At 44.1% G+C, this 26,629-nt stretch overlaps 1 protein-coding gene across 2 annotated transcripts in view; it reads left to right on the top strand.

The window, feature by feature from the left end:
* Positions 1 to 26,629, top strand: part of EXPH5 (exophilin 5) — a 71,642-nt gene that overhangs the window by 30,284 nt on the left and 14,729 nt on the right. The window contains exons 2-5 of one of the 2 annotated variants that reach the window (XM_084842724.1): positions 3,835 to 3,992; positions 6,071 to 6,242; positions 21,808 to 21,865; positions 25,609 to 25,735. In XM_084842724.1, the coding sequence (XP_084698850.1) occupies positions 3,835 to 3,992; positions 6,071 to 6,242; positions 21,808 to 21,865; positions 25,609 to 25,735 (515 nt within the window). Of the gene's footprint in view, positions 1 to 3,834; positions 3,993 to 6,070; positions 6,243 to 15,817; positions 16,047 to 21,807; positions 21,866 to 25,608; positions 25,736 to 26,629 lie in introns of those variants that run through there. The other variant, XM_084842725.1, reaches the window with a different exon arrangement.

Below are 26,629 nucleotides of genomic sequence, written 5' to 3'. Positions count from 1 at the left end.
AACAGCTTTGGGATAAAATCCCTGTCTTGTTGGCTTCTACTATAACAGTTCATTCTCCGATTCAAAGGGCTATTTGACATCTAAGAGTTGTTTCTCCTTCTTTGTCCCAGAGAGCACAGGGATAACTACGTGTGATGGTGGCAGTGTTGGAAAATGGTTTCCCAAGTTCATATGAAGTGTGGGTGGATGAGGGAGTGATTTAAAGTGGAGAAGCTGCTGGCGGATGGGAGGCTCCTGAACCCCCCTCCACTGGCAGGGCAACTTTTAGGAGTCAGCATCATTGGGCATCTGCCAAGGCATATGTCCCAGTTGGGGGTCCACTGCCTATAAAAGAAAGAATGGGGGGACAGCACCAATATAGCAAAAAAGCGTGAGAAAGGTGCTGGGTTTATGCATCAATGGCTACTAGTCCTGATGGCTATATGCTACCTCCGGTATCAGAGGCAGTATGCCTATGTACACCAGTTGCTGGGGAACATGGGTGGGAGGGCACTGTTCCATTCATGTCCTGCGTGTGGGTTTCCAGCAGACAGCTGGCTGGTCACTGTGTGAACAGAATGCTAGACTAGATGGACCCTAGGTCTGATCCAGCAGGGCTCTTCTTACGTTCTTTTAAAGTGTCCTACATTAAGCAAAAAACCTGCATCCTTTCCAGGGCTTTCTGCTTTCACTTTCTTTGTGGGATTAGGATGTGGGATACACAGCAGACATGTGGTGTGCGTAGAGGAAGCACTTCCCTCCCTCCCTGGCATGTGTGCAAAGGAGCAGGGTGGGTGGGAGAGTCTTGCTTTCATGGCTTAACTTGTACTGTTTCCTCACAGCCCTAGGCACACTTACGTGGGAGTAAGCCCCATTGAACTTAATGGGGGGCTCGGAATCCAGAGAGGACATTGATTTTGAGCTTGGTGGAGTGGGGGATCAGATTTGTCTCGCTTTGTTGCAGGGAGCCATTTTACTCTCTTCTCCCTCCAGTTGGCACTCGAAAGACACGTGGCTTGAACTGAGGAAAGTCCTTCCTCGGCAAGTTCATGGCGCTAAGCTGGCATTACATATGGCTGATATGGCGCCATTAACTTTTATTACTAGTTTATCTCTGGCCTTTTCGAAAGCATGATAAAGGAGAAAATGTGTGCAAGGCATCCTGAAGGCTGATGAAGTCATGTAAAGGACCTGCAAAAATCCAGGAGTGGCCAGTCATGAGTGTGCAATAAATTACTCACATAGAGACACCCATATTCTTATGTTCTTATGTATTAAAAGAAACTCCCAGCAATTTTATAGCTGCGTGATGAATTTTAAACAATTGTTCTTCGCGGCAATAATATTTTCTAGTCTTCAGTGTAAGAAAACCTACTATCATCGAACAGTTGTGTTTATGCTCTCTGAAGAAGAACAGTTGTTTGAAAAGACTCAGGCATCTGTACAATTGATGGAGTTTTTATAAATAAATCCTGTGTTCGCGCTCTTGCTCTCTCTTTGGTCCACTCTCTCCCATTGGAGCCTCCTAGCCCTGCTGTTTCTTCCTGTTTTCCTGCCCTCCCTGAGTGATCAAGCAATGAGAGGAACGAGGAGAAGTAACCTCCACATGGCTTGTCCTCTCCTTCTGGGAGGTGGTAAGGATTGATACCAGAAGGAGAGGAAAGTGAATGAATAGTGGCAACAGTGGTGAGAAGAAGGCGCTAAGGAAGAGGGCTCACTGGCAGTATCTTTCCCAGCCGCTACCCACCCAACCTGGAACTGGCAGTGTCTGCCAGCTGTATTTCACTTGCAACCTAATCCATACAATTATATGGTCATAATGCTTAACCATAGTTTAGTGTTACGCAAATGAGCCTGCCCAAGCCTGTGCCTTGAGTTCTCCTCCTCTTCCTTCAGCACATGCCAGAAGGGGTGACTGGAAGCATCTACTTCCTGATTTAAACTAACCACAGGCTGTTGTTATGACTGGAGCAGGAACTGCAGTTAATTTACACTATGGTTTGTTGGAACAAGCCATGATCAGAAATCACAGGTTGATCTTGGCTTTCTTCAGTAAACCATAATTTAAACTAACCAATTTGTTCTTGTTGGATATAATGACAAACCATGGTTAGTTTAAACCTAGAATCAGATGCTTCCAATCTGCTCCTCTAGTGTATATTGGTGGAGGAAGGAAGCACACTCAAGACCAAGGTTTGAACAGGCATATCCTTTCAACCATGGTGTAGTGTTATGTCCAAACCAGGCCTATATGTGTTTAGTATAGTAGCATAAATACTTTTTTCATAGTTGTTTAGATTGAAGACATTTGTGGGATTCCTATTTGTGAGGACGACCACTACTTTGTGGACATACCTGAGAGCATTAAAAAAAAAGCTGTTTTTATTATTTAATTTTATTTATTATTTAATTTATTAATCGCCCATCTGGCTGGTCACCCAGCCACTCTGGGCGATGTACAACATACAATAAAACAATAAAATTCTACAATAAAAACATTTTCTAAAATACCCTAACCCACCCCAAATGCCTGCCTGAACAGCCACGTTTTTAATGCACGACGGAAGCTCATTAAAGAGGGGGCATGACGGAGTTCCCTAGGGAGGGAGTGGGGGCCACTACAGAAAAGGCCCTCTCCCTTGTCCCCACCAGTCTAGCTGTCCTGGCTGATGGGACAGAGAGAAGGCCATCCGAGGCTGATCTTGTTAAGCGGCCTGTCTGGTGCTGCTGGAGGCGCTCCTTAAGATAGGCTGGGCCGGAACCATATAGGGTTTTAAAGGTCAAAACCAACACCTTGAATTTGGCCCGGAAAACAACTGGTAACCAGTGCAACTCCTTCAGCACCGGAGTGATGTGATCTCGCCGGCGGCTGCCTTTAATCAGGCGAGCCGCCACATTCTGTACCAGCTGCAGCTTCCGAACCGTCTTCAAAGGTAACCCCATGTAGAGCGCATTACAGTAGTCTAAACGAGAGGAGACCAGGGCATGTACTACCGATGGGAGCAGATGGTCGGGAAGGAAGGGGCGCAGCCGCCGTATCAGATGGAGTTGATACAGCGCTGTCCGGCTCACAGCTGACACCTGAGGCTCCATGGACAGCTGGGAGTCCAAAATGACCCCCAGGCTGCGGACCTGGTCTTTCAAGGGTAGCCGTACCCCATTCAACACCAGGTCAACATCCCCTAGCCTCCTCTTGTCTCCCACCAAAAGTACCTTGGTCTTGTCAGGGTTCAGCTTTAGCCTATTCCTCCCCATCCAGCCACTCACCGTCTCCAGACATTTGGACAGGGATTCTACGGCCAACCTTGGTGAAGATTTGAATGAGAGGTAGAGCTGCGTGTCATCCGCATATTGATGACACTGCATCCCAAACCTCCTGATGATAGCCCCCAGCGGCTTCACATAGATGTTAAATAGCATCGGGGAGAGGATGGAACCCTGTGGCACCCCACAAGTGAGTGGCCACGGGTCCGAAACCTCCTCTCCCAGTGCTACCCTCTGGTACCTGCCGGAGAGGAAGGACCGGAACCACCGCAATACGGTGTCTCCAATGCCCAACCCCTCCAGGCAGTCCAGGAGGATACCGTGGTCAACGGTATCAAAAGCCGCTGAGAGGTCGAGGAGAACAAGGAAGGAGCATTCACCCCTATCCAGAGTCCTCCTCATATCATCTGCCAAGGCGACCAAGGCCGTTTCTGTCCCATGCCCAAGCCTGAAGCCCGACTGAAATGGGTCTAGATAATCAGTTTCTTCCAAGTGTTGAAACACTTACCTGGGTATACGATTGAAGCCCCATTGCACTAAGTAGACTGGTATAGGATTGCACTGTTAATGTCCTTTGTGTTCTCTTTTTAGCAAACTTCACAAGAAAAAAGAAGATGCTACGGGGCTTCCAGGAGTGACAGGAGAATGGTTTGAAGAAATACAGAAGAGAAAATTTCAGAATGATGCTGATGTCGGCAGGATGCTGAAACAACCACTAGCTCACAGGCTGAGAAAAGCCACAGAAAATGGTGAGTTGCTACTAGTTTATCTGCAGTCATCAAAACAATGCCACTTCCAGCTTCAAAAATGGGAGAAAGAAAAATCTTAGTTTCTTTCTTTTCTTTTTTTTAATATTCCAGTGTTAAAGAAGAAAAAAGGTCATCAGATTTTCAGTTGAGAAATAATGTTCCAACAAAGGAAAGTATATTAAAAGACAATTTTGCTACTTAGCTTTGCTTTTTCCTCATGCTTTGGAGACAGTGAGATTGCTACAGTATTGGGCTTTATAATATGAAGAGCATTTAAGCACTTTGTACGGAGAGAAAAAAAGATAAACATATCACAGGGAAAATGTAGTCATTGACATATTGTACTCAAATTCTGTAGTCTTTTTGCAGGAGATGAGAGACGCAAAAGCAGTTTAGATAAAACAGATTGCAGATAAAACAATGCACCTCTTCCCTCTGCTCGTCAGGGGACAGGAACTCAATTTAGATAAATGAAATGGATGAATGGAACCCTGACAGATTAGACAGACTCAGAAAGTGTGCAAGTGACAATGTACTCAGAATATTGGGACAGGAAGATTGAGCCCATCTACTGATTTGCTTGACACTAATATAAACGTAGGAAGAATTTCTCTCAGCACAGTGTTGGTTTGAGCAATTTCCTAACTTGCCTTTGCTGTGCTACCCACATTCTTCCATTCCATGGGCACATGGTATTGACACCTATGCAACCACATGCAACTGAAGTCTGGTAAAACTTCCACTGGATTTATTTGACTTCCACCTTCTTATTGTCCCTGTTTTTCCAAAAGGCACTAGATAGATAGCAACAATGACCCTGATCCAGCTTTAGTCAGGATGTCCAGGCTGATATTACATGTGCTTCTTCAGAAGTGTGTACTGCTGAGTTGAATGGCACCTACTCCCAGGTAAACAGCATCCATAGGATTGCAGCCTCAGTCCCACTGAAAACCAATGGAACGAGGTTGGTCAGGACTAACTTAATTAAATCTCATTGTTTTCAGTGGGACGTACAGCACAACCCTGTACAGCCACCTACAACAGTGGTGCACAATTGTTTCGGCCCTAAGGGCCACACATGATGCTGGGTTGGGGGCTGCACACACACACACGCACACACAGACACACACGTGCGCGCACATACCAGAGATCCTGATACAGATCACTCTTTCCTCGCTGCTAGCAGCAAGGGGGAAAGAGTGATGTATATGAGGATTGCTGGGAGAGGGAGTAGAGAGCTTTCTCTCCCAGCAGTCCTGATAAAGACTGCAAAACAAAAATGTAGCTATAAATAGAAATATGTCCAATACAGGGCTTTGAGCAAGTGTTCTCATGTGCACCCAGAGCCCCTGTGCTGGTGGTGGTGGTGATGATGACGTTCATATCCCACCTTTTTACTTCTTGCAAGGAACCGAAGGTGTCCCTTGTACTCCCCTGCCAGTTCCTTTCTGCAAGCACTGGCTCCTGCTGATTCCATTGCACAAGCGGGACACACTACTGACACAACAGAGATTTAGCACTTCCTAAAGGAAGCCCCAACATGAGCGGAAATGCTTGTTTCTGGATTGGGACAGGTCGGCGGAGCTCCCTTACGTGAGCTCTGCTGACCTGCCTCATTCCAGAAATGAGCATTTCCGCTTATTTGGGGTTACCCTCCAGAAGCACTAAATCACTGTTGCACACTGTGGGGGCTGCTTGTGCAATAGAATTGGCAGGGCACAAGCTATCGGCAGGGGAGTAAGCACCCTGTTGGATACGGCCCTCTGTGTGTTGAGGAGACAGGAGACGTGGGGCAGTCTAGATGAAGTCCACCATTTGTCTGAATACATAACTGATGTTATCAAAGCTGAAGATGCCATTTGTTAGGCAATGAGTGCATAGGTCCAGACCAGTACAGATAACTGCACACATCCCCCCACCACCTTGCCCGCTGGTTGTTATTTTTATCCGCAGCTTTTTTGCAGGAACAAGGAGTCCAGGGAGTGTGCAGAGGTATTTCTATTTAAGACTGGGGCATTTGCATTTCAAAGGAACTGGAAACAAGTCTTCCAGCATTGTTTTTTTCTTTTCCTTTTCAGATTCTACAGATGCGAAATCTTCGACGCCCCAGCTTCCACAAGCTCAGAAGCATGCATTGCCTTCCATCCTGGAAGGGCTGCGAACCCCTTTCGCTTCTCTCTTCTCCTCCTTCAGAAAATCCAAAAGGCAGCATTCAAAGTCTCAGCAGAAGCAGCAGAGGTACTCTCCACGGTGAGCGAGAAGCATCTTCCCTGTTTACGTTCCATGGCGAATTTCGCGGGTTTGTCCTGAAATCAATTTCTCTATCTCCTGCACCTACTTCCGAGGATTTCTCACTAGGCCACATTATGCAGCCTAACCTACCTCCCAGGGTTGTTGTGAGGATAAAACAGAGAGCAGGGGGACCATATAAGCTGCCTTGGGTGCCTTGAGTAGTAATAATAATAATGTAGAAAATGTCTTAACTGTCGGTTGACTGCATCTCTTCTGTAACATTTGAAGGGGCATTGACAGGTTGAGAGAGCATGCAGGAAATATGTACTCCAGGAAGAGCAACTAGTTGCAACTTATAGCTACCTGGTTACTTAGTGTGTATTTTGTTTTTCCTCTGAGTTATTCCAGTGGAAACAGCAGAAATAATGATAATACTGCCTGGCATAGTATGGAAGCTGCCTTATACTGAGCCTCTTCACACGTAACGCCAACCCATGGCAGGTGGCAAACTGTGCTGGGTACTGTGCTCCTGTCAGACAATCAGGCAAACAAGCTACACAGAGTAGTTTATTTCACACACACACCCTCGCCCATCCTCCTCTTGTAGTCCTCCTGCCCAGCCAGGCAGGAATCCCAGCTTCCTTTGTGATGGGAATAGACATTGCTTGAGAAGAGTAGAGAGGCAGCAGCTGTTTTGGCCACTCCTGCCGAGCAGCTCTGTAGGCGATCTCCAAAACCTACAGTGGCGTAACAGGCAACACACTAAACTGCCATAGGTCAAATAACCCTTACTGCAGAGCATTGGTTCTGAGGGTGGCTTCTTCTGGGGAATTAACCCATCATGGGTAGGAAAATGCTAGCCCATCATGAGCAGCTCAGGCCACGTACCCACCATGGCTTAGCATTACATCTGAACCCAGCCACTGCGTCAAACCATGTGCTCATTGAGCTCAGTATTGCCTACACCAGGGTGAGGAACCAGTGTCCCTCCAGATGTTGGACTACAACCCCAATCAGCTCCAGCCAGCATGGCCAATGGTCAGGGATTGTGGCAGTTGTAGTCCAATAACACCTGGAGGTTCCCCAGTCCTGGTCTACAGTGACTGGCAGTGACTCTCCGGGAGACGTCTTTCCCAGCCATACCTGGAGATGCCAGGGATTGAACTGGGGACAGCTGCAGGCAAGAGCTCTACCACTGAGCCACAGCCCCTTCCACCGCCCCCCCCCTTTGACATAGCTATTCAGTATTGTCAAATCTGCCTGCCACAGAGTCCCAGGAGACTAAATTTAGATTAGACAAGTGTAGAACATGTAACCACTGGCTAATTGCCGGGTGTGAGGAAAGCTGGCCTTTGGAACCTTCTGTTATTGCTTTTATTAATATTAAAATCATATAGCATCTATTATGCATTCCAAAGCCCTAACCTGAGCTTTGTGTTTCATCTATTAAATGCTCAATGTTTACACAGGAATTTGCTACTGTGCATGCTGAGTGTTCCCCTGCTCAAAAACTGGGGAAATCCCCCTGTACACACAACTCCATCCATGCAATGGAACTGGTAGGCCACTGTGTGAATATAATGGTGAACTAGTAGACCCTTTGTCTGATCCAGCATGGCTCTTCTTATGTTCTTATATTCTAGCTGTTGGACTGGAGGCCTCAGATCCTCTGTCCACTTCTCTCATGATGTTAGATGGATGGATACGAGAAGCAGGTGCTTTTTAGTGGTGGTGCCAAACCGTTGGAATGCTGTCTCTGTAGGTCCCTTTTTGTTTGCTTTTATATATTGCGCTGAAGACTTTCTTATTTCAATATGATGTTAAAGTCCAATGATCTGCTGTTTTTGATGTTTGCTTTGCTTTTAAATGATATGAAATCTAATTGCTGCTATCATTCTGTCAGGAGCGCCCTAGCTGCCTCTTACAGTCCCCTCCAATAGCCAACTCAGGACACAGATGACAAGGATTCTTTCCAAGGCTTTATTCCTTTATTACTTTATGACTCTTACAGATACTAATCACTAGCGCCTAAGCAAGGAACTGCACTGGGGTAGACAGCAGAGTAGCCTAAGCTCCAGGTAAGGCAGTTGGTCCCCATTCGAAGAAGAACTGCAGGAAGACTCTGAACTTATGGGCTATGGAGAGATCCTCCCTCTTACCCTTGGGTCCTTGAAATGCGACCGTTGTTTTAGCGCCAAACGAGCGGAGCACCTCCTTTCGGCACCCTCCATCTGTCGCCGCTCCCTGCGTCTGTGCCGAGCATCCAGCAAGCCCCCCTCCAGCGCTCTCTCACTGCCAGGGTCACTATCTCTCTCAGGAATGCTGGCAGGAGGAATCTGCCAGCTGCTGTGCTTGTGAGAGATGAGCGAGCTCCTCTCCCACGGATTGCTGTTCTTCCTCAGACTCAAAACTGCTCTGGGGCTCTATGGGCTCAGTTTCCACCCTGACACGTTCTGTCTATTTCCAATGTCCAGGCTACGAGTGCAATTACTTATGTAGACAAAGTGGCACCACCCACGCACAGGAGGGAGGTATTGAGAGTCTTGGGGGAACCCCAAAGTTTGCAGAAGTAGAATTTTATTTTATTTTTAGGGGGGAAATCCCCCACCGAAAAGTCTGATAAGGACTGAGTGTACTCCATGGGCATGGAATACTGAGTGACTGTTGTGGGGGGAACAGAAAACTGGCTGTGAGTGAATGGAATAGAATGGAGTATTATGGAGGAAGCCGTGGCTGGCTGGCAGGCAGATGGGAAGGAACCCTGAACAGGAGCACTCCGCTGTGCAACATTTCATTGTAGGTCCCATTTGTTTTATGAATTATTGTTTTGTAGCTTTATTGTGTATTTTAATGTTTTGTAACAGAACAGTGGGGTAGAAGTTGTCACCATCATTACCATAGCGATGACTCTCATAATACTAGGATTTAGGGTCTTCCAATGAAATTGATGGGCAGGAGATGCAGGGCAGACAAGAGAAAGTACTTCTTTGCGCAACACATAATTAGCTTATTGAATTCAGTGCCACAGGATGTGGTGATGGCCACTTGTTTAAATAGCTTTGAAAGGAGATTAGACAAATTCATGGAAGGTGGCTATTAGCAGTGATGGCTAAATGAAATCTCAAGGCTCAGAAGCAGTTTGCCTCTGAATACTAGTTGCTGGAGGACAAACTACAGGACAGGGCTTACTGCAGCCTTCTCCAACCTGGTGCCTTCCAGATGTGCTGGACTACAGCTCCCACAATCCTGGCTTCAAGCTGTGCATGTGGGCTTCTTAGATGCATCTGGGTGGCTACTGTGGGGAACAGGAGGCTGGATTAGACAAGCCTTTGCTCTGATCTGGCGGGGCTCTTCTTAGCTTCAAAATGCTTTTAAAAACCCCAGCTAAATTTTTGCATAGTTTTTGGTGGATTTGCTCCGAGTGCATCTTCTGCTTGATTCTGCCCACTCTTTCCCACATTCCCCTATGCAGTGTATGTTTTCCCATTGTGTCTGGAGGCATTGGGTTATGCTAGCCAACGGGGCTTCCCCTCATGCTGCGTGGGCTGGATTTGCTTGCCTATCACCTTCTCAGAGCCTCAGATGAGGTCATGCTTGCCTGCACAAGAAAGGCATTTGGGATGAATCCCGCAGAGGCGTGTAGAGTACCGTGTGAAGCATAAACAAACAATGCTGTCGCTGAACCAATTGCTTAACACTATGTGTCTCCTGGCTGAAACGGCCCCACCTACCATGAAAGGTGACTTTTCCATGGAGTTTGTTTTAGAGGAAGACTGAGTATTCACAAGCGCTCTGCCACCTGTTAGCTGGAAGTCGTTTAGGAAGCAGGTGAAATGCTGTAGTCTGCCCCAGAGTCAGACATGCAGGTAGGCATCGGCAGGTGTCGGGTTTCCAGCTCCCCCCACCCTCCCTCCCTCTCAGAGCTCTTGTTCTTTAACAGCTGTGCTACAGACAGATAAAGAATTCTGCAGAAGCAACTGCATACCTGGAAGAGGTTCACCTGCCAAATGGCTGCATGTCATATTGCAATAAAAGGCATGCATTGGAGCCTGCCAGGAAAAAAGATTTGGCAACCAAAATCCGGGAATACCTGCAAAAGACTGGAGACTAAAAAAATTTTCAGGCAGAAAGACAGTCTCATCATCTGTGTGAAATAAAAGGTTTAAAAACAAACAAGGAAATTGTTCCTGCCCCTTTAAAAGCACAAGTAGAAATTGGGGCCAGTGTGTCTTATCCTGCTGGCTTTCTGGGGCCCTTGGTACACCTCCTCTTCTGTCCAGGATTGCCAACTTTTCAGCAGGCCACTGTTGCTATGCCTCTTGATGTGCAGAAATTAGCAGGTATCTCTGTGGTGTAAAAAGCTTAACATGCTGATTTCTGCAGATCGGCCTTCCCCCAACTGGATGCTCTCCACATATGTTGGACTAGAGCCAATGTGGTGTAGTGACTAGAGTGTTGGTCTGGGAGTCAGGAGATCCGGGTTCTAGTCTCCACTCAGCCATGGAAGCTCACTGGGTGGCTTTGGGCCAGCCACAGACTCTCAGCCTAACCTACTTCACAGGGTTGTTGTGAGGATAAAATGGAGAGGAGGTTTTTATATACCACCTTGAGCAAGTTTAAGGAGAAAAAAAGGTGGGATATAAATGTAATAAATAAATAAACTCCCATCTTCTCCAGCCACCATGGCAATTGATAAACCGTGGTGGGATTTGTAGTCTGATGCATCTGGAGAGCACCAGTTTGGGGAAGGCCGCTGCAGGTCAAGCTGCAGTTAAAGGCAGAAGGACAGGCCAGGGCAGATTTCATCTGGTCAGTTGGCAACCCCCTCCCTCCTGCTTCTGGAAACAGGAGCTTAGTTTTTCCTTACAGCAGGTGTGCGTGTGTTTGTGTGGGGACCTACGGCCCTCTAGATGTTGTTGGACTCCCATCAGCTCCAGCATGGCCAGGTCAGTGATCATGGGGTTCAAAGTCCAATACCATCTGAGGGGCACACATTCCCCACCCGTTCCCTACACAGGTGAGAGAGGAATGGAAGAAGGCATGTTGCAGTTTCATCTGCTGCTGGAGTTTTTAAAGAGACAGGCACCATCTCATGGCCAAGAACTATCTGTTCTAGTATGGAAAATATGCATGAGTGTTCTGCCAAATTGCCCACTAAGGCTGCAAACTTATACATATTTATCTGGGAGTAGGCTCCATTGAATTCAGTGGGACTTAGTTCTGAGTAGACTTGCATAATATCACATTGTAAGAAGTAAACTTGCTCTTGTTTTTGACATTTCTGCCCAATGCGTGCAATGGTATGGGGTGGGAAGAAGCAAAGATAGCTGTGTTGGTCCATAAGAAAAAAAACCCAAAATTCAGAGTAGGGTAATAGTTTTATTAGAATTACCCACAATGTCACAAAACAGTGAGCAAGCTTTTGAGTTCTCCAGAATTCTTCATCAAGCTGGATGTGAAGCAACATTTTTACAATGGAGTGTAGGAAGAAGAATGAGACTTTTATTAGTTTAGGTTCTCCTAGGAGTTATGCAGGTTTCAAGTTACACCTAGGCATGCTGAGATGAAGAAACAAACAATGGCAGATTCCCCATTTTTGAAAATATAAAATCCAGCAGATTCCCAGATCAGACTCCAGCCTTAAGCGAAACACACAGGTTTCTTGGGAAGAAAACAGCAGTAAAGAGAAACATGGCAATTTTATATTAGAAAATGTGGAAATTAGATTCAGGTTTTTAAAAGCCAGTAGAAGCTTTATTGGTTAGAATTACCAGTGGTTGGAAGGAATGTATCCTCAAAGAATAAAGTCCCATCTTCAGGTGTTACTAAATCCTCTTTCTCCAGTTTTAGGTGCCTGCTCTTGAACTGGAGTGGCAGGGAGAATGTAAGTTTCCCCCGTTGGAGCAAAGAGAAGAAAATTCGGATCAGGGAAATGATGCCTGGGGAAAGGTTTATTTTTTAAAAATATTTATTTATTTATTTATTTATTTCATTTCTATATCGCCCAATAGCCAAAGCTCTCTGGGCGGTTCACAAAAAAGGTTTACATTCCTTCTCCCCCCCGTTCTGTGGCTTCAATCTAAATTGAACTGATATACATGTACATACAACCACAGGATATCCTGACCTCTAATTGTCACGTGACATGTCTGGTTTGTCCTCGGAGAAGGGATGGGTAGTCATTAGAAAGTAAGAGGCTAAGCAAAACTGTCAATCTAAAGCAGTGTTTATCCTGTGAAGGTATTGATATGTTCTTGGTAAACGCAGTGGTTCTTTGAAACCCACATTCTGTAGCTAAAGTTTGCCAACTCTTAAACTGGCTCTTAGTGCTGTACATTTTACCAGCAGCTTGACCTGCTGCAGTTAACAGATGATCTCATTTAGCTTCTGGTCCTGAGAAGGTTTCACTTGCCAACTTCCACATATCAAATCTCTGTTAAAGGGACAAGAACAGGCCACGTTGAGTTTTGTTTTTTGGCCAGCTGGCAACCTTAACCATATCAAGCTACCAAACTTCATAAAGCAAGGTAAACAAATTGCCTGTAATGACATGGAATGCCCTGAAGTAGAACAGCAGCTAGGATATTCCTGGATTCCATGGTAATTAAGCATTTGCTCCCTGGTAAACAGGTTTTTAATTTAAAAATACTAACTAACTGGATGTTCAGAGGGTGGGTGGGGAAGAATAGCATAATGGGGAGGTGGAACAACTGACACCTGCAGGATAATTTTACCCTTCTATCTGTAATTGGCCAAGACAGCTAATGTGGATGTGTTTATTATTTACAGATTCTTACAAAGGAGGAGAGGAGAGTATTCTAGTGCTTCAAAAGAATACATTAGGAGGACACCTTTTAGAAAGGATTTGGAAACTGGTAGAGAAGCAGTCCTGTGGTATGAAAGAGTAAAAGCTTAGAAAATGAGAATGCCTGACTGCAGGCTTAAAAATATTCTGTACTGTAGGCTTAATTTACCTACCTCAAAGTCGCATCCTCTAACCATTCCAAAAATCTTAAGATGGGTGGCAGCTGGTTTTGCTTACCTAGGTTGAAATTCTGTACACACTTACTTGAAAATAACTGCCATCAAACTGACTGAGACTTAATGCTGGGCAAACATGCATAGGGCTTTGGCTGTTAGTAATTTTTTAAATGTATAATTAATTTATTATTACATTTATATCCCACCTTTTTTCCTTCAGAGAACCCAAGGAGGCTTACATGGTCCTCTTCCATTGTATCCTCACAACAACCCTGTGAGGTAGGTTAGGTGGGGAGTCAGTGACTTGCCCAAAGTCACCCAGTGAGCTTCATGGCCGAGTAGGGAGTAGAACCTGGATCCCCTGACTCCCAGTCCAGTCCTCTAAAAACAGCTGCATGAGGCAGAAATTCAGCAGGCAATGTCTTTCATATTGCCAAATCTGCTGCAGCTGTTGCCTTCCTGCGAAATCACAGTCCCCTCTGTCATGGGATGCTTTGCTTCCTTCTGTATTCTGCTTCTGGCCCATGATAGTTTCAATGAAATAATATGATCTGTGGAGGTAGTTTTTCTGGGGGCACCTGACTCAGCATGCGATCTCATTAAAAGCAAGTAGGTCATGTGTAATGTTTATGCACTTAGTCATTCTGGTTACAAAGACAAAAGTACCAGGGCATCATAACCTCTGTATGTACAGACAACAGACAACTTCACAAGCAACATATGAAATTTAGTGCTGCAGTGATTTTCTATTGTGGCTCAGCATGTTTGACATTTTTTTTGGAACTGGATGGCTTATCCAGTGGGGAGGTTTCCGTATTGTCAAGCCCCATAGTTTATTTGCTGTGATCCTGGCTTTTCATCTGTTATTTATTACTATTTTGTTCAGAGGTAGGTTTTTTAAAATACATTGTAAGGTGCCTTTCACATTTCTTTAAAAATGGAAAGGTGGAATGTAAATATTTTTAATAAATAACAAATTTAATAAACAGAGGTCCAGGATTTGTAGGGCTCAAATAGCATATGCGAAACCAGGTTCTTGGGAAGTGGGAAGGATGCACCAAAAAGGTTCCAGATCTGAGGAGGGGCTCTGAGACAAATCCTTACAACAAGTTTTTCAGACTGAAGAACTGGAGGATACATTCCAGTGTATTATTCCTCCTAATAGGAGTGCTCCTGTTTATGGTTTCAGCTAGCTGTTCCCTCCAAACAAGTCATTCCACCATCACCGTACCTAATTTTCTTTTTTTTCCCATTTCCAACTGATATTCAACATTCTGTGGCTCAACATTTGTCAGTATTCGTTGGTCTGTATTGGGGAGGGGGGGGGGTTGTCGTTTTGATCCCCTTAAGATTTTTTTAAAGAGTTATTGCACTTCTGTAAATCTCAGGGTTCAGCTGAGCATGCTGATTACTCCTTGTTTCTCAGTGGTCCCATTTTGACTTAATTTCTGTCTGCACTTTCCACCTGAGTTTGTTATTAGAAGGAGCGATGGGTGGCATGATATTGGAGCCTGAAAGTCACCTGGCTTTCTGGATCTGCTGAGTGGCCTTCCAGCTATTGGCGCAATAGAAGTAACTACAGTTTCTTCTTTTTAACCAGCTGTCACAGTAGCTCGGGGAGTAGCAAAACTGGCACCTGAGCCTTGGATTCCAACATTCCAAACTCAGGGTGCCTGACAGATCCCATTTGGTCCTGTAAAACATCCCTAGGAATGCAGGAAGCATTCTTAGGAAATAGGGAGGCCTGATACAAATGAAGATAGGGTTCAAGGTCCATTTCATAGTAGAAGAAGGAATTTTGTCAGGTGCAACTTTTTATGCAGAAGGGAGCATGTGCTGAAATTCCCCCTTCAGAACTGCAAAAAGGTACAGGTACCCTGACTTCCTTTGCATGTGGCCTTCTTCAGGAGGGACAGTTACTTCTCCCCAGAACACACTTGGGTCATGTGCATAAAACAAGCTATGTGGAGAGTGAAGCTTGCAGTCGGCTGGCAAAATAGGCCAGATATAAACAAAACAGAAATGGGAAAACAATCCAAGGTTTGTTTGCTTGTCTGCAAGACAATTCACGACTAAAGCAACAAACTATGGTTAACTTAAACCATGGCATAGTGTTACATGCAAACGCAATCCATGAAAGTGTTTCAAGGTCTGTGGGCCTGTTTCCATGCTTGTAATATCCAAGTTGGATTGCCAATGCTTCTTTTTTGCTGTTGTTGCAAAGCTCCTGTGCCTTTAATTGCTAAGTGACAGGCAGGAAGTGGTCGGGTGAACCCTTCCCTGCCATGGAGGAGAGAGGCAGGGACAAAAAAAGCTTTGCCTTTTGACTTTCTGCCCATCGCAGGGCCCTGAAAAGCACAAGAATAGAGGTGTCACCTTTTCTACCCAATAGGAGCTCCCCCGCCCCTCCAGATGAAGCCACAGAGCAGGAAAAAAGATCCTGCCCAGATCTTTCAAGCCGCCTGTCAGTTGCAACAAAAAAAGTGCAGGCACTTGTACCTCTCAACTTGTTCTTCCCTGCCTGCAAGCGCATTACAAATAAATGACAAAGCACTCTGGGAGGGAAGGCTCATTCAGGCACCTGAAGCATGCCAGCCAGCCAGTTTATACTTGCTGCTGGAGCATAATAAAGTGAGCTCGCTTGAATACACAAGCGAGTCCTGAGGACCAAAGGGCGACAGGGAAGGGGGTGTGCGTGCACGCGGAGAAAGGCTCTAAAAATGGACACTGCAAACGACAGTGAACACACAGGATAGTAAGTTGCAAAGAAAACAGAAAGTAAGGAAAACGAAGCCTGGTTTGTGGCAGGCCAAACTGTTACCAGCAAGGAGTGACGGTGTGGTAAGCAAAATTCCTTTAAACTTCGGGGAGTGGGGCAAGAGGAAAACAACAAGAAAGGCTGTGGACTGGACTGAGTTGCAGTTTGGCTCGTTATGAATCTTTTTTTTAATCACCTAGAAGTCCGACTTGTCCTACTTACAGCCGAGTTCAGCAATGCTTTTTATTTCGCTTCATTTGTTATCAGATTAGATTACTCATCAAACCATTCTGTGAAAAGGGAGCACCTATCCAATGCTCTGGTCTTTTTAAGGTGGCTACTATTCCACCCCCTGCTCCCCAGTACAGCTCCAGTGCCTTTAGCGGATATATGACAGGCATAAATGGAACAGGTGATGTTCTCCCCTCCCCATTACTGCAACTCCATGTCAGGGGAAAATATAACATCTGATTTTTCTGCTGGTTGGGGAGTTGATAAAGGCACAGGGAAAAACCCTGTGCAACCCTCAGCATGTTCCTTGGTGCATTTTGAAATTGGGAAAGTCCAACACATAATTTTTAATTGATGATTGGTGTGCGTTGGTAATGCCATACTAACAATATCTATACAGATGCTTGTCATGATCCTGTGTCTCTCCTTTAGTAAATGACAGACAGTTGCTCTGAAAAATGTGGTAAATGAACAATCCACATTGTGGATTGTAAGGAATGAGTTTTAAAGTTGGGAGAAATTAACTGAACCTGTTAACGAGTTGCCCCCATTTCACCCTCCTTGAGTAGGTTAACAACTCCAACTGGAAACAATATTTGAGGCAAATGGATTCTTAGCTATATTTGGACATTACCATCCTGACCCTCAAAGCAGTTAATTGATATGCAGCACTTGTTTAGTCCCATTTGGGATATAAACATTTTAAATCTGTGCCCTCTGCCTGGATTAGCTAAATCTGTAAGCCTTTCAGTTAAAATCTGTAGTTTCATAAATGGCTTGCACGTATTAGACCTATAATAATGTCTTAATGTCAGTAATTCAGGAGCTCATAGGGTCTCCTGTTCTTTAACAGCTGCATGATGAGCAAAAATATAGCAGGTGAACCTTTCTCCATCACAGCATCTCCATCTGGGAAGCAACAGCTGAAGAGAGCAATTGCGCCTTCACACCCTGTATATGGGCTGTTTTTGGAGACATCTGGTTTGCCCCTGTGGAAACCCTGGCTTGATCTAGCAGAGCTCTTTGTGTTTATGCTGAGAAAACCTGTGCAATTTCTGGGTTGGATCCAGACTTAGTCATACTTCGGGTAGACCAGGGATGAGGAACGTGTGGCCCTCTAGATGTTGTTGGACTACAACTCCTATCATCCCACACCACCGGGTATGTTGGCTAGGGCTGATGGAAGTTGCAGTTCAACACACCTGGAAGGCCACACATTCACTACCACTGGAGTAGACGCACAAAGTCAGTGGAACTTGTCATGACTGACTTTGTTGTTGTTGTTCAGTCGTTAAGTCGTGTCCGACTCTTCGTGACCCCATGGACCATAGCACGCCAGGCCTTCCTGTCCTCCGCTCTCTCCCGGAGTGTGCTCAAGTCCATATTCATTGCTTCGGTGATGCTATCTAGCTGTCTCATCCTCTGCCATTCCCTTCTCCTTTTGCCTTCAATCTTTCCCAGCATCAGGGTCTTTTCCAGTGACTTTTCTCTTCGCATTAGGTGGCCAAAATATTTGAGCTTCTGCTTCAGTATCTGTCCTTCCAATGAGCAGTCAGGGTTGATTTCTTTTAGGATGGACTGATCTGACTTCCTTGCAGTCCAGGGGACTCGTAAGAGTCTTCTCCAGCACCACAATTTGAAAGCATCAGTTCTTCTGCGCTCAGCCTTCCTTATATGTTCCATTAATTCTAATGGGTCTACTTTAAGAATGACTAAGTCTGGATCCAACCCTCTGACAAGCAACCGTAAGTAGGACTATCAACAGAGTTCAGGTCTTACAACTTGCAGCTCACCAAGCCACTTATTGTGACCTCAGCACAAGGAGAATTTGTAAGTAAGTGCAGGAGTTGTATTAGGGGAAGCTACATCAAATGTTATATCTTTAGATATATCATGCTTTTTTTACAAAATGCACAAAAGAGACCATACTTTTGTTACAACGTATAAGAACAGCATTTGTCTCTCATTGAAAAATCAACAATAAATTGAATATAAATATGAATTTATTGTTTTTAACCAGACTGTAGAGCAAGAAATGTTAGATGGTCAGACTCCCTTCTGGGGCGAGGGTGGGGGTGGAGGGTATCACAATACTCATGGTATCCTAAGTATTTATTTGTAACGTCCCCTTTTTAAAAGAAGAGGAACAAAAGCAAAGAAAAGGAGATGTCAGACATAAAGCAAGCCTGGAGGGGTCGGTTTATAGTTCCCTCTGTTTCCAATGTTCAGGCTGTGGGTATTGCTGCTTATATAGCCAAGAGGGTGGTGTCAACAGGCTTGGTGAACCCAACCTTTAGAGCAAAAAACAAAAACGTGGGGGGGACTCCCAAAACATCCCAGTGAGGACTGAGTTTGCCCAGTAGCCACAGAATTCTGGCTGGGTGCATGGGCAGGGGGGGGGGGGGGAGAGACAGGGAATGGAATGGGTTGGCTGGAATCTTGAACAGGCAGCACTCCACACTGCAAAATTTTGTTTTCAGGCTCCACTTGGTGATTGTATTATATATTCCTTCATATGTTAAGTGTTGTGTATCTATAACCTCTACTTGCGTGGGTCCTATGGGGCTTAACCAGAATAAAACTTGCAAAGATATAACTGAACAAACACGTCTTTAGGAAGTATTAAAAATTATACAAGACATGCAGCAATTTCCCAATACGAATAAATGCAACAATTAGTCCTTCTGACTTCAAACAAAATTATGAAGTTCTGGCTTGCAACTTTGCAGTAAGCCAGTCCCAAAGTGTCTTTGGTTTCACAAGATGCTGGATACTTCACTTTAGACCACAGGACAATCCACAATTAGTAGCTTATACATTGCAGTTCAAGGTATGCGCCCTGCAATAACATAATTATAAAAAATATCAAACATACAAAAATGATGCCTCCTCCCCTTGCAATTCTGCTGTACACAAATATCAGTTCAGTTTACCTTATACAAGGTAATAAGAGCTCATAATCATAAATCAGTTCTCTAGCATTCAGCTTCCCAGCAGAACAGACTCTGTTGCTTCTTCTCTTAGCCTTCCGAGTGAGGACTCCACTCCAGGGGACTAAACCATCTAAGTCTATAGGGGTTACACGTATACATTCAGTCTCTCATTTTACCTTTTTGCTCTCTCTCAGGATGTATTCTGAGGCTAACACTGTAATCCTAACATGCCTGCTCCAAAGTAAGTCTCAGCGAATTTGGTGGGATTTGCTTCCAGCTGGACATGCATAGGCTTGCACTGTTAGAGTTAAATGTTACTAGAAAGCCAGCTAGAAAATATAGCTAGATAAATCAAAAGGCTAGGAGGAAGACTTAGAACTCTTTAAAAACAAAAACAGAAGTACAAGCTTTAGACTGCTGCAATCCTAAACGCATTTACTAGAGAGTAAGGTCTAGTCAAACTTACTTCTGAGTAAACATGCTTAGAACTGCAGTGTTTAACGATGAAGGAGGATCAAACATGTTAAATGCTCTCCACGTTGAATCTAAAGACTCAGAGGAGCTGAGTTCACATACATCTGATTCTGCGCACTCTTACGGATTGTTTTGTGCTGTGCTGATCTTGGGGGTTGCTCTCTTGCTGGACAAAGGCCAGCCACTTGACAATCCTTGTTTTTGCAGACTCGCTTGAGGGAGCAAAAGCAGGAGGTTTAACCTACATGGCTGGTGTGCTGCCATTCAGCAACACGTTGTTTAGGCCTCCCCTGGTTCAAGACGTCTTTAAACTAGTTAAACAATCCATTATCTAAAGAACTAATTAAAATCGATTTTATGACACACCGCAGCGGGTGCAATATCTTGAGCTTCTTGAATGAAGATACTGTTCTCTCCCTGCACAAATCCCTCATTTGGAGAGAGAGAGAAATATTAAATACATTGGCCTAATCCAAAGAACATTGGCCTAATCCAAAGAACTGTGAGAGCATAAGAAGGCTACATGCACGCTACCACACAAATGCCACGTGACAAGTACTCTGGGGTAACCCATGGGGATACATGTGCTATGGAATTGCCAGTTGTAGCTTTCTCCCTCCCCTGTATTTGAAGTACACCTGCTCCATCCAATTTGCTGGATGAGGGTTTCATATGCACAGGATCACTTACAAAAGTGCACGTTGCACATGATGAGCTATCCCAGTGTTCAAGAAAATGACACGCTTCCTATTTGCACAGAGTTCCATGTTGGCCTTGGAGCCACATAGAATGTTAGATGAGCTGAGTTGAGATATACATGGAGAAATTATAATGATGCCACCATATACGTTCTGAAGGCCCTTCCACTGGAGACATCTTCAGTGGACATATGCTTTGTTTTATTGTTAGTTTTGCTGTAATGTTTTTAATTATTATTAATTAAATATATTTGATAATTATTTGATACTGTTTTATATTGTATTATGTATGCATTTTAGTGTGAACCACTTAGAGATTTTATTAAGTGGTACAGAAGTATGATAAATAAATGTGAATAATAAAATAAATATATTTCAAATATGTAGCTCATGCTTTATTTTATATTAATCACACTGAATAATGACTTTAGTCATATTACTAATAATAGTATGCTATTTTATATGCAGTCAGTTTAGATTGAGCTTTAGTTCACTTCTTTCTGTATTTTAAAGATTTTTAACCCACCTTTCAGGGCACATTGTCATTATAAGGCAGCTTACAATATTACAGAAACATGATTTTTTAAAAATTAAAGCTCCAACACTGTCAGATATTTGTTAAGATAAATGGAGGGGGTGGTTGTAGTGGAAGAAGTGATCTGTGGGGGTAGATATACAAATAAAAAGATGGGTGCTGGAGTGTGAATTAGTGCCCAGCATATTTGGTAGCAATGGCTCCACTGTGAATTCTGTGTCTTCGGTTTAGAGCAGTGGTGGGAACAAGTGGCCCTCCAGTGGTTTTGTCCTGCAATTCCCACCATCCCTTACCAATACCTGTACTGGCTAGGTCTGATGGGAATTGTAGGCCAAAACAAATGGAAAGCCACGATTTCCCCATACCTGATTTAGAGAATACCCAGAAATTGAATAGGGCTTGAGGGTGGCTGAAAACTTCAAACTGAAGTTAGAACTGCGTTTCACAGAAATATTGAAATCTGATCAAACAGTGGGATAACATTACAGCCTTATTTACAAGATATATAGGAAGGGAGAGACAGAAGCTCTTAAAACATGTGGGGTCCAATACTATGTAAGCTTACGCCAAAGTACGTTCCATTGCTTACAGCGGGGCTGACTCCAGTGAAATGTGCACAGGATACCAGCCTAATTCTTTTTGTTTCCCCATCCAAGTAGCTTCATAGAATACTGGATACTTAATACTGGGTATTATGGCAAATAATACCATAAATACCAAAAGTCCCCACTTGGCCATGGAAGCTCACTAGGTGACTTTGGGCCAGTCACACACTCTCAGCCCAACCTACCTCACAGGGTTGTTGTGAGGATAAAATGGAGAGGAGGAAGATAATGTAAGCTGCCTTGGGTTCCTTGCAAGAGGAAAAAAGGTGGGATATAAATGCAATAATAGATAGATAGCCAAGTGCTGATTCCTTGCAAAATTATACTGTGTGCATCTTTAAAGCAACCGTTTAATTCCTCCTTTACAGATGTGACCACTTTGCTGCAGGGGCTCATCCATCTTCCAAAGTGGACAAAATGGCAAAGGTGAGTCTCTTGACAATGTTGTTACCCTGCTGTTCTTCGTATACATTGTCCATATGTTTTTATGTAAATGTTTTTTAAACTTTGTATATTGTATTTTAATGTTTTAACTTTTGTAAACCACCCAGAGAGCATCAGCTATGGAGTGGTATAGAAATGTTGTTATTATTATTATTGCTATTATTAGTATTAGTATTATTATTACCACCACCACCACCAGGGGGCATTTGGAACACCCAGTACTGGTCATTTATCACTCATTCCCTCGCCTAGTGGAATCTATGTAATATCCAAGATGTTCCTTGTTTTTAAAGAGAGTTGCACTTGTCTGGGCCCCAATGCCTTCAGCGCACACCAGGTTACATGGCAGACCTTACTCTGAACCTGTTGAAATTTCTTTAGTGTATGCACGAGAGACCACTCCCAACAGGGAAGGATTCACGGAGCTCAAATCTCCTAACAGTGCCAGAGCTGAGAGAGAGAGGAGCCTGTAGATCGGGGTACAGAATCTCACCACTAGGAGCCAAATTCTGCCTGCCTCTGGAGTTCCCCAGACAGCTATGCCCCCTTACCCTGGCCCCAGCCCCTTTCCCCCCGACTACTGATTGTTTGGTGGTTTCCCAGCTTTTGTGCAGTTTTTTTCTCCTCCTTGAAAGGTTGAAATGCCCCTCCTAAGGCCTCCTAAAACCTACCTGAATCGCCTCTAGGCACCTGGGAGCTGCATGACTGGTGCTGATGGGGAGCCAAACCTAATGTATTACATTTTTAATCTGTTCTTTAAAACAGATTTTAAATCTAGAGTCACCAAGTGAGCTTCACAGCTGAATGGGGATTTAAACTCTCATTCTCTAGAATATTCGCCTGGTGCCAACCTTCCTTTTGATGCCCAGGGAAGACATTTCCCCCCCCGCCAGGGAAAAATGGGCACACTGGTTTTAATATTTGGTTTTACTGTTCTGATTGTTTTCATAATCATATAATGTATGGGTAATTTCATGGTTGTTTTAATCTGTTTGTTTGTTTGTTTGTTTAACTGCTCTGGGAACCCTGTGGGGATGAACAGGATAAAATGGATAGAAAAAATGAACAAATGTAGCCCATATCCTGATGTCCTTGTGCTGTAGTTCTCCCTGTCCTCCACTCCACCTCACTAGCTGTCACTGGTGGGGGTGGGGAAATGTAGACTGTAATGATATCGGGATTAGGGATGCTGGAGAAATTTGAGACGGACTAAAATGAGCTCAGATTTATAAGAATCCGACCTGTGGAATCCACTATGGAATGAACCCCCCCTCCCCCCGGCTGCATGGAGCCTGTGGACTTTTGGATGAGTTTGTTACTTTCCCGAAATTTACGCATATTTATTCGTAGAGAAATACGCAAGTTTCTGCTGAGGAAAAGTTGAATGGAATGGGGGACAATATGCAAAATGTTACGGAGGTAAATTATGTAAACTCTTATGCAACCTCTTACATAATTATTTGCGTATTTTTCCACATGATGAAAAAAATACTTGCATCCATCTCTTGAGTGGACAACAGAACAAAAGGCCCCTGACAATCCACAAAACACAGATGGAGCGCATTTTGCACAGTCTGTACATCCGTAGTCAGGTTATGGCAGGGGCTCACAACCTCTTTCAGGCTTGAACTCCATTCTGGAGAAGCGCTTGAAGGCCGTATTCCAGTGGTGGGTGGGGCCAAAGGAAAAGGGGTGGGGCCAAAACACAACGAAATAGTAGCGTATTGTAGTTTGAAGCTCTTACTGCCAGTACCTAAACCTTTGGAGGGGCATTTCAGCCTTTTAGAATAGGGGGAAAACTGCAAAAACCAAGAAACCAGTTGATGTTGAGAGAACAGGGGCAGGGCCAGGGGAAGGGTGTTTCACCTTTGGGGGATCCCTGAAGGACCAGGTTGGGACCCGAGGTTCTGCACTCCTGGGACATGGAGTGGGTAATAGTGGAGCTCTTCACCAGGACATGGGCTTTGGAAGAGATGGCCTTGAGCAGCTGGCTTGCCCTCTCTCCTATACATGTGGCACTGTGTCTGTTTTTTTGTGTAGTGGCTGACTGTGCCACAAATGCTGTCATTACATCACACATCACTGGGTGTGATGTTGTCTTTGTTGACTGTTGTCGTTACCAGAGTCATAATAGTTCCTGACTCTGCCAGTGACTACAGTGGCTATGTCACAGATGGAGGACATGCAAGCCCAATGGCCTTGAATGGGATGATTAATTCTTTTAGCTAGTGCTTATGGATCAGGAAAGAGACCTACTTGTATTCTTTGCCATGCCACATTCCTTCCTTGAGATCCCCATCATCCTCAAAGGAACTGCAGGACAGTTCTTGGAAATCATCGACACAGCTGGTTCTGCCATTTAATCTGACACGGCGCTTTCCCAAATTATGTGCCAGGGACTGAAGTGTGCCTTGAAAAAGTAAGCCACCATGTTGGACATGTCCGCTGCTCCATGTCCATTAGAGTGGGGGTGTACCATGCAGCATAGATTTTCTCCTCATCTCTCTGCCAACATATGGACAGTGACATCATGCTAAGAACACTCAGGGGGTCCCTGAGTCTCCCTGCAGTACAGCTGACAGGCACTGGAGAATCCTGGAAGCATCACTGTTGCCCAGAAGAGGCAGCCTTCTCCCTGAGCTCTGGCTGACTAAGCAAAGGGGAGGGGCAGGACACTGGAACGTAACATTAATTAATGGAGTTATCCTGCAGTTGCAAGGAGGATATCTGTCCATTGCTCTGGGAGCAAGTCAAGAAGATGTAGATGTATCTTCTTTGTGTGTAAACGTGAAGTGTCCTTGCAGTTTTAATGCGGAGAAAGACTGTGCTCCAGGCATCAAATGTTTTGGATTCGTTTATCTAGTCTATATACTAATAGTATCAGCAGGGTTGGGGGAACCCCAAGGTTTGCAGAAGTACATAAAAATATTTTTTAAAATAATCCTGAAATCACCAGAACAGCCAATTGAGTCCTGAGCACACCCAGTAGCTATGAAATGTTGATACTGGGGTGGTGGTGGAATGGAATGATGAGGAATGGACAGGTGTTCATGTCCTCTACCGTAAGGTCCATAGAAGGAGTTAAGCATAGTCTACTGATGGAATGCTGTTTGCTCTTGAATCCAAAGTTAGCATTGTCTCCCTTTATGGAACAAGAGCTTTTCTTTGAATTATTTATTGGAAATGAGGAAGGACATTTTAGGGGGGTTGCGTTTTTCTTTTTTAAAAGGAAGTACGGAGGAATACATGCAGCAAACTAAGAAAGGTATCCTGTATTCCCATTCAGCCAATGCACATTTATTCAGCTGTTCAGAAAATTGTTTTTCAGGTTTAATAGTAATCCTTTGATTAACTATGGGTTTTTATGACTTTTTTTTTTCTTCCAAGAACATTAGCGCTCAGGGTGGATATTAATTTTCGTTCTGAGATGCTGCTAAACCTCGGGTCATACCCAAGGGTTTTAAAATTTGCAGATTTTAGAACTAGTTCTAAATTATAATATATCCAAGCAATTTATATGGAAAACATGAAAATGGACCAAGTTTTGAAAGAATTAGGGAAATGCAAAGTAATATCAGTTCTATAACCAGACTGTTATTAATATTCTCAGAATAATATATCTTCGCTTACACAGGCAACTTTAAAAAAAAATTGAACAGTAATGAGATGGGTTTTCTGTGTTGAGAAAATAAAACCTATTTGTTTTCCCCCACCCCAAAAAACAGACTGAAATGTGCGACTCCTGTTTGCCCTCTGAACCAACGAATAAGGGTTTTGATGCAAACCAGTCTGAGACAACGGAGGACAGCACATGTACGTGGAATGAGCAGCTGGAAAATGAGCTCTTACGAGGTAAGCCCATTTGCCACTCCACATTGTTCTTGATGTTAGTGATACACAAACTCTGGATATGGGGAATGATTCCTGCAATGTGGTGTCTTGTACCAGATAGCTCCATCTTGATTCTCTGGCTTAATAATAATTGAATGATCATGTTGTGAGGGTGTCAGTGTCTTCCTTTTTTTTTTCCTAGATGGGTTATGCCAGTTTCCGAAAGATTACAATTTTATTTATTTGTTTATTCATTTTATTTCTGTACCGCCCAATAGCCAAAGCTTTCTGGGAGGTTCACAAAAATTAAAACCAAAAACCGAAACCAAATAATATAATACAGTAAGAACATAAGATGACCAAGGACCAATCTAGTCCAGCATTCTGTTCACACAGTAGCCAACTAGCTGCCAGTGGGAAACCCACAAGCAGGACATGAGTGCAATAGCACCCTCCCACCCGTGTTCCCCAGCAACCGGTGCACATAGGCATACTGCCTCTGATACTGGAGGTAGCATACAGCCATCAGGACCAGTAGCCATTGATTGCCTTATCTTCCTTGAATATGTTTAATCCCCTTTTAAAGCTATCCAAGTTGGTGGCCATCACTACATTTTCTGGTAGCGAGCGAATTCCATAGTTTAACTATACATTGTCTGGGGAAGTACTTCCTTTTGTCTGTCCTGAATCATTGATCTGGGAGTAAACATTGTAAACATTCATGCAATATTTATCTTCAAACATTGGCAGTCTTACCTACACATGAATGGAAGATACTGACTTCTTTACAAAGATTTGATTATCATCGAACCAGCAGACTAATTTGAGGCTGTTTTGGTACTAGACAAATCAAGATAGATCACTGCAAAAGAGAACCTATTAACTACCTATTGATAGTGATTTATTGAAAGGTAT

The sequence above is a fragment of the Heloderma suspectum genome, chromosome 3, assembly GCF_057233095.1.
Source record: "Heloderma suspectum isolate Gila_16-S chromosome 3, 16-S_ref, whole genome shotgun sequence".
Classification (NCBI taxonomy): domain Eukaryota; kingdom Metazoa; phylum Chordata; class Lepidosauria; order Squamata; family Helodermatidae; genus Heloderma; species Heloderma suspectum.
Note: the sequence above shows the minus strand (reverse complement) of the source record. Positions and strands in the feature narration are given on the sequence as shown.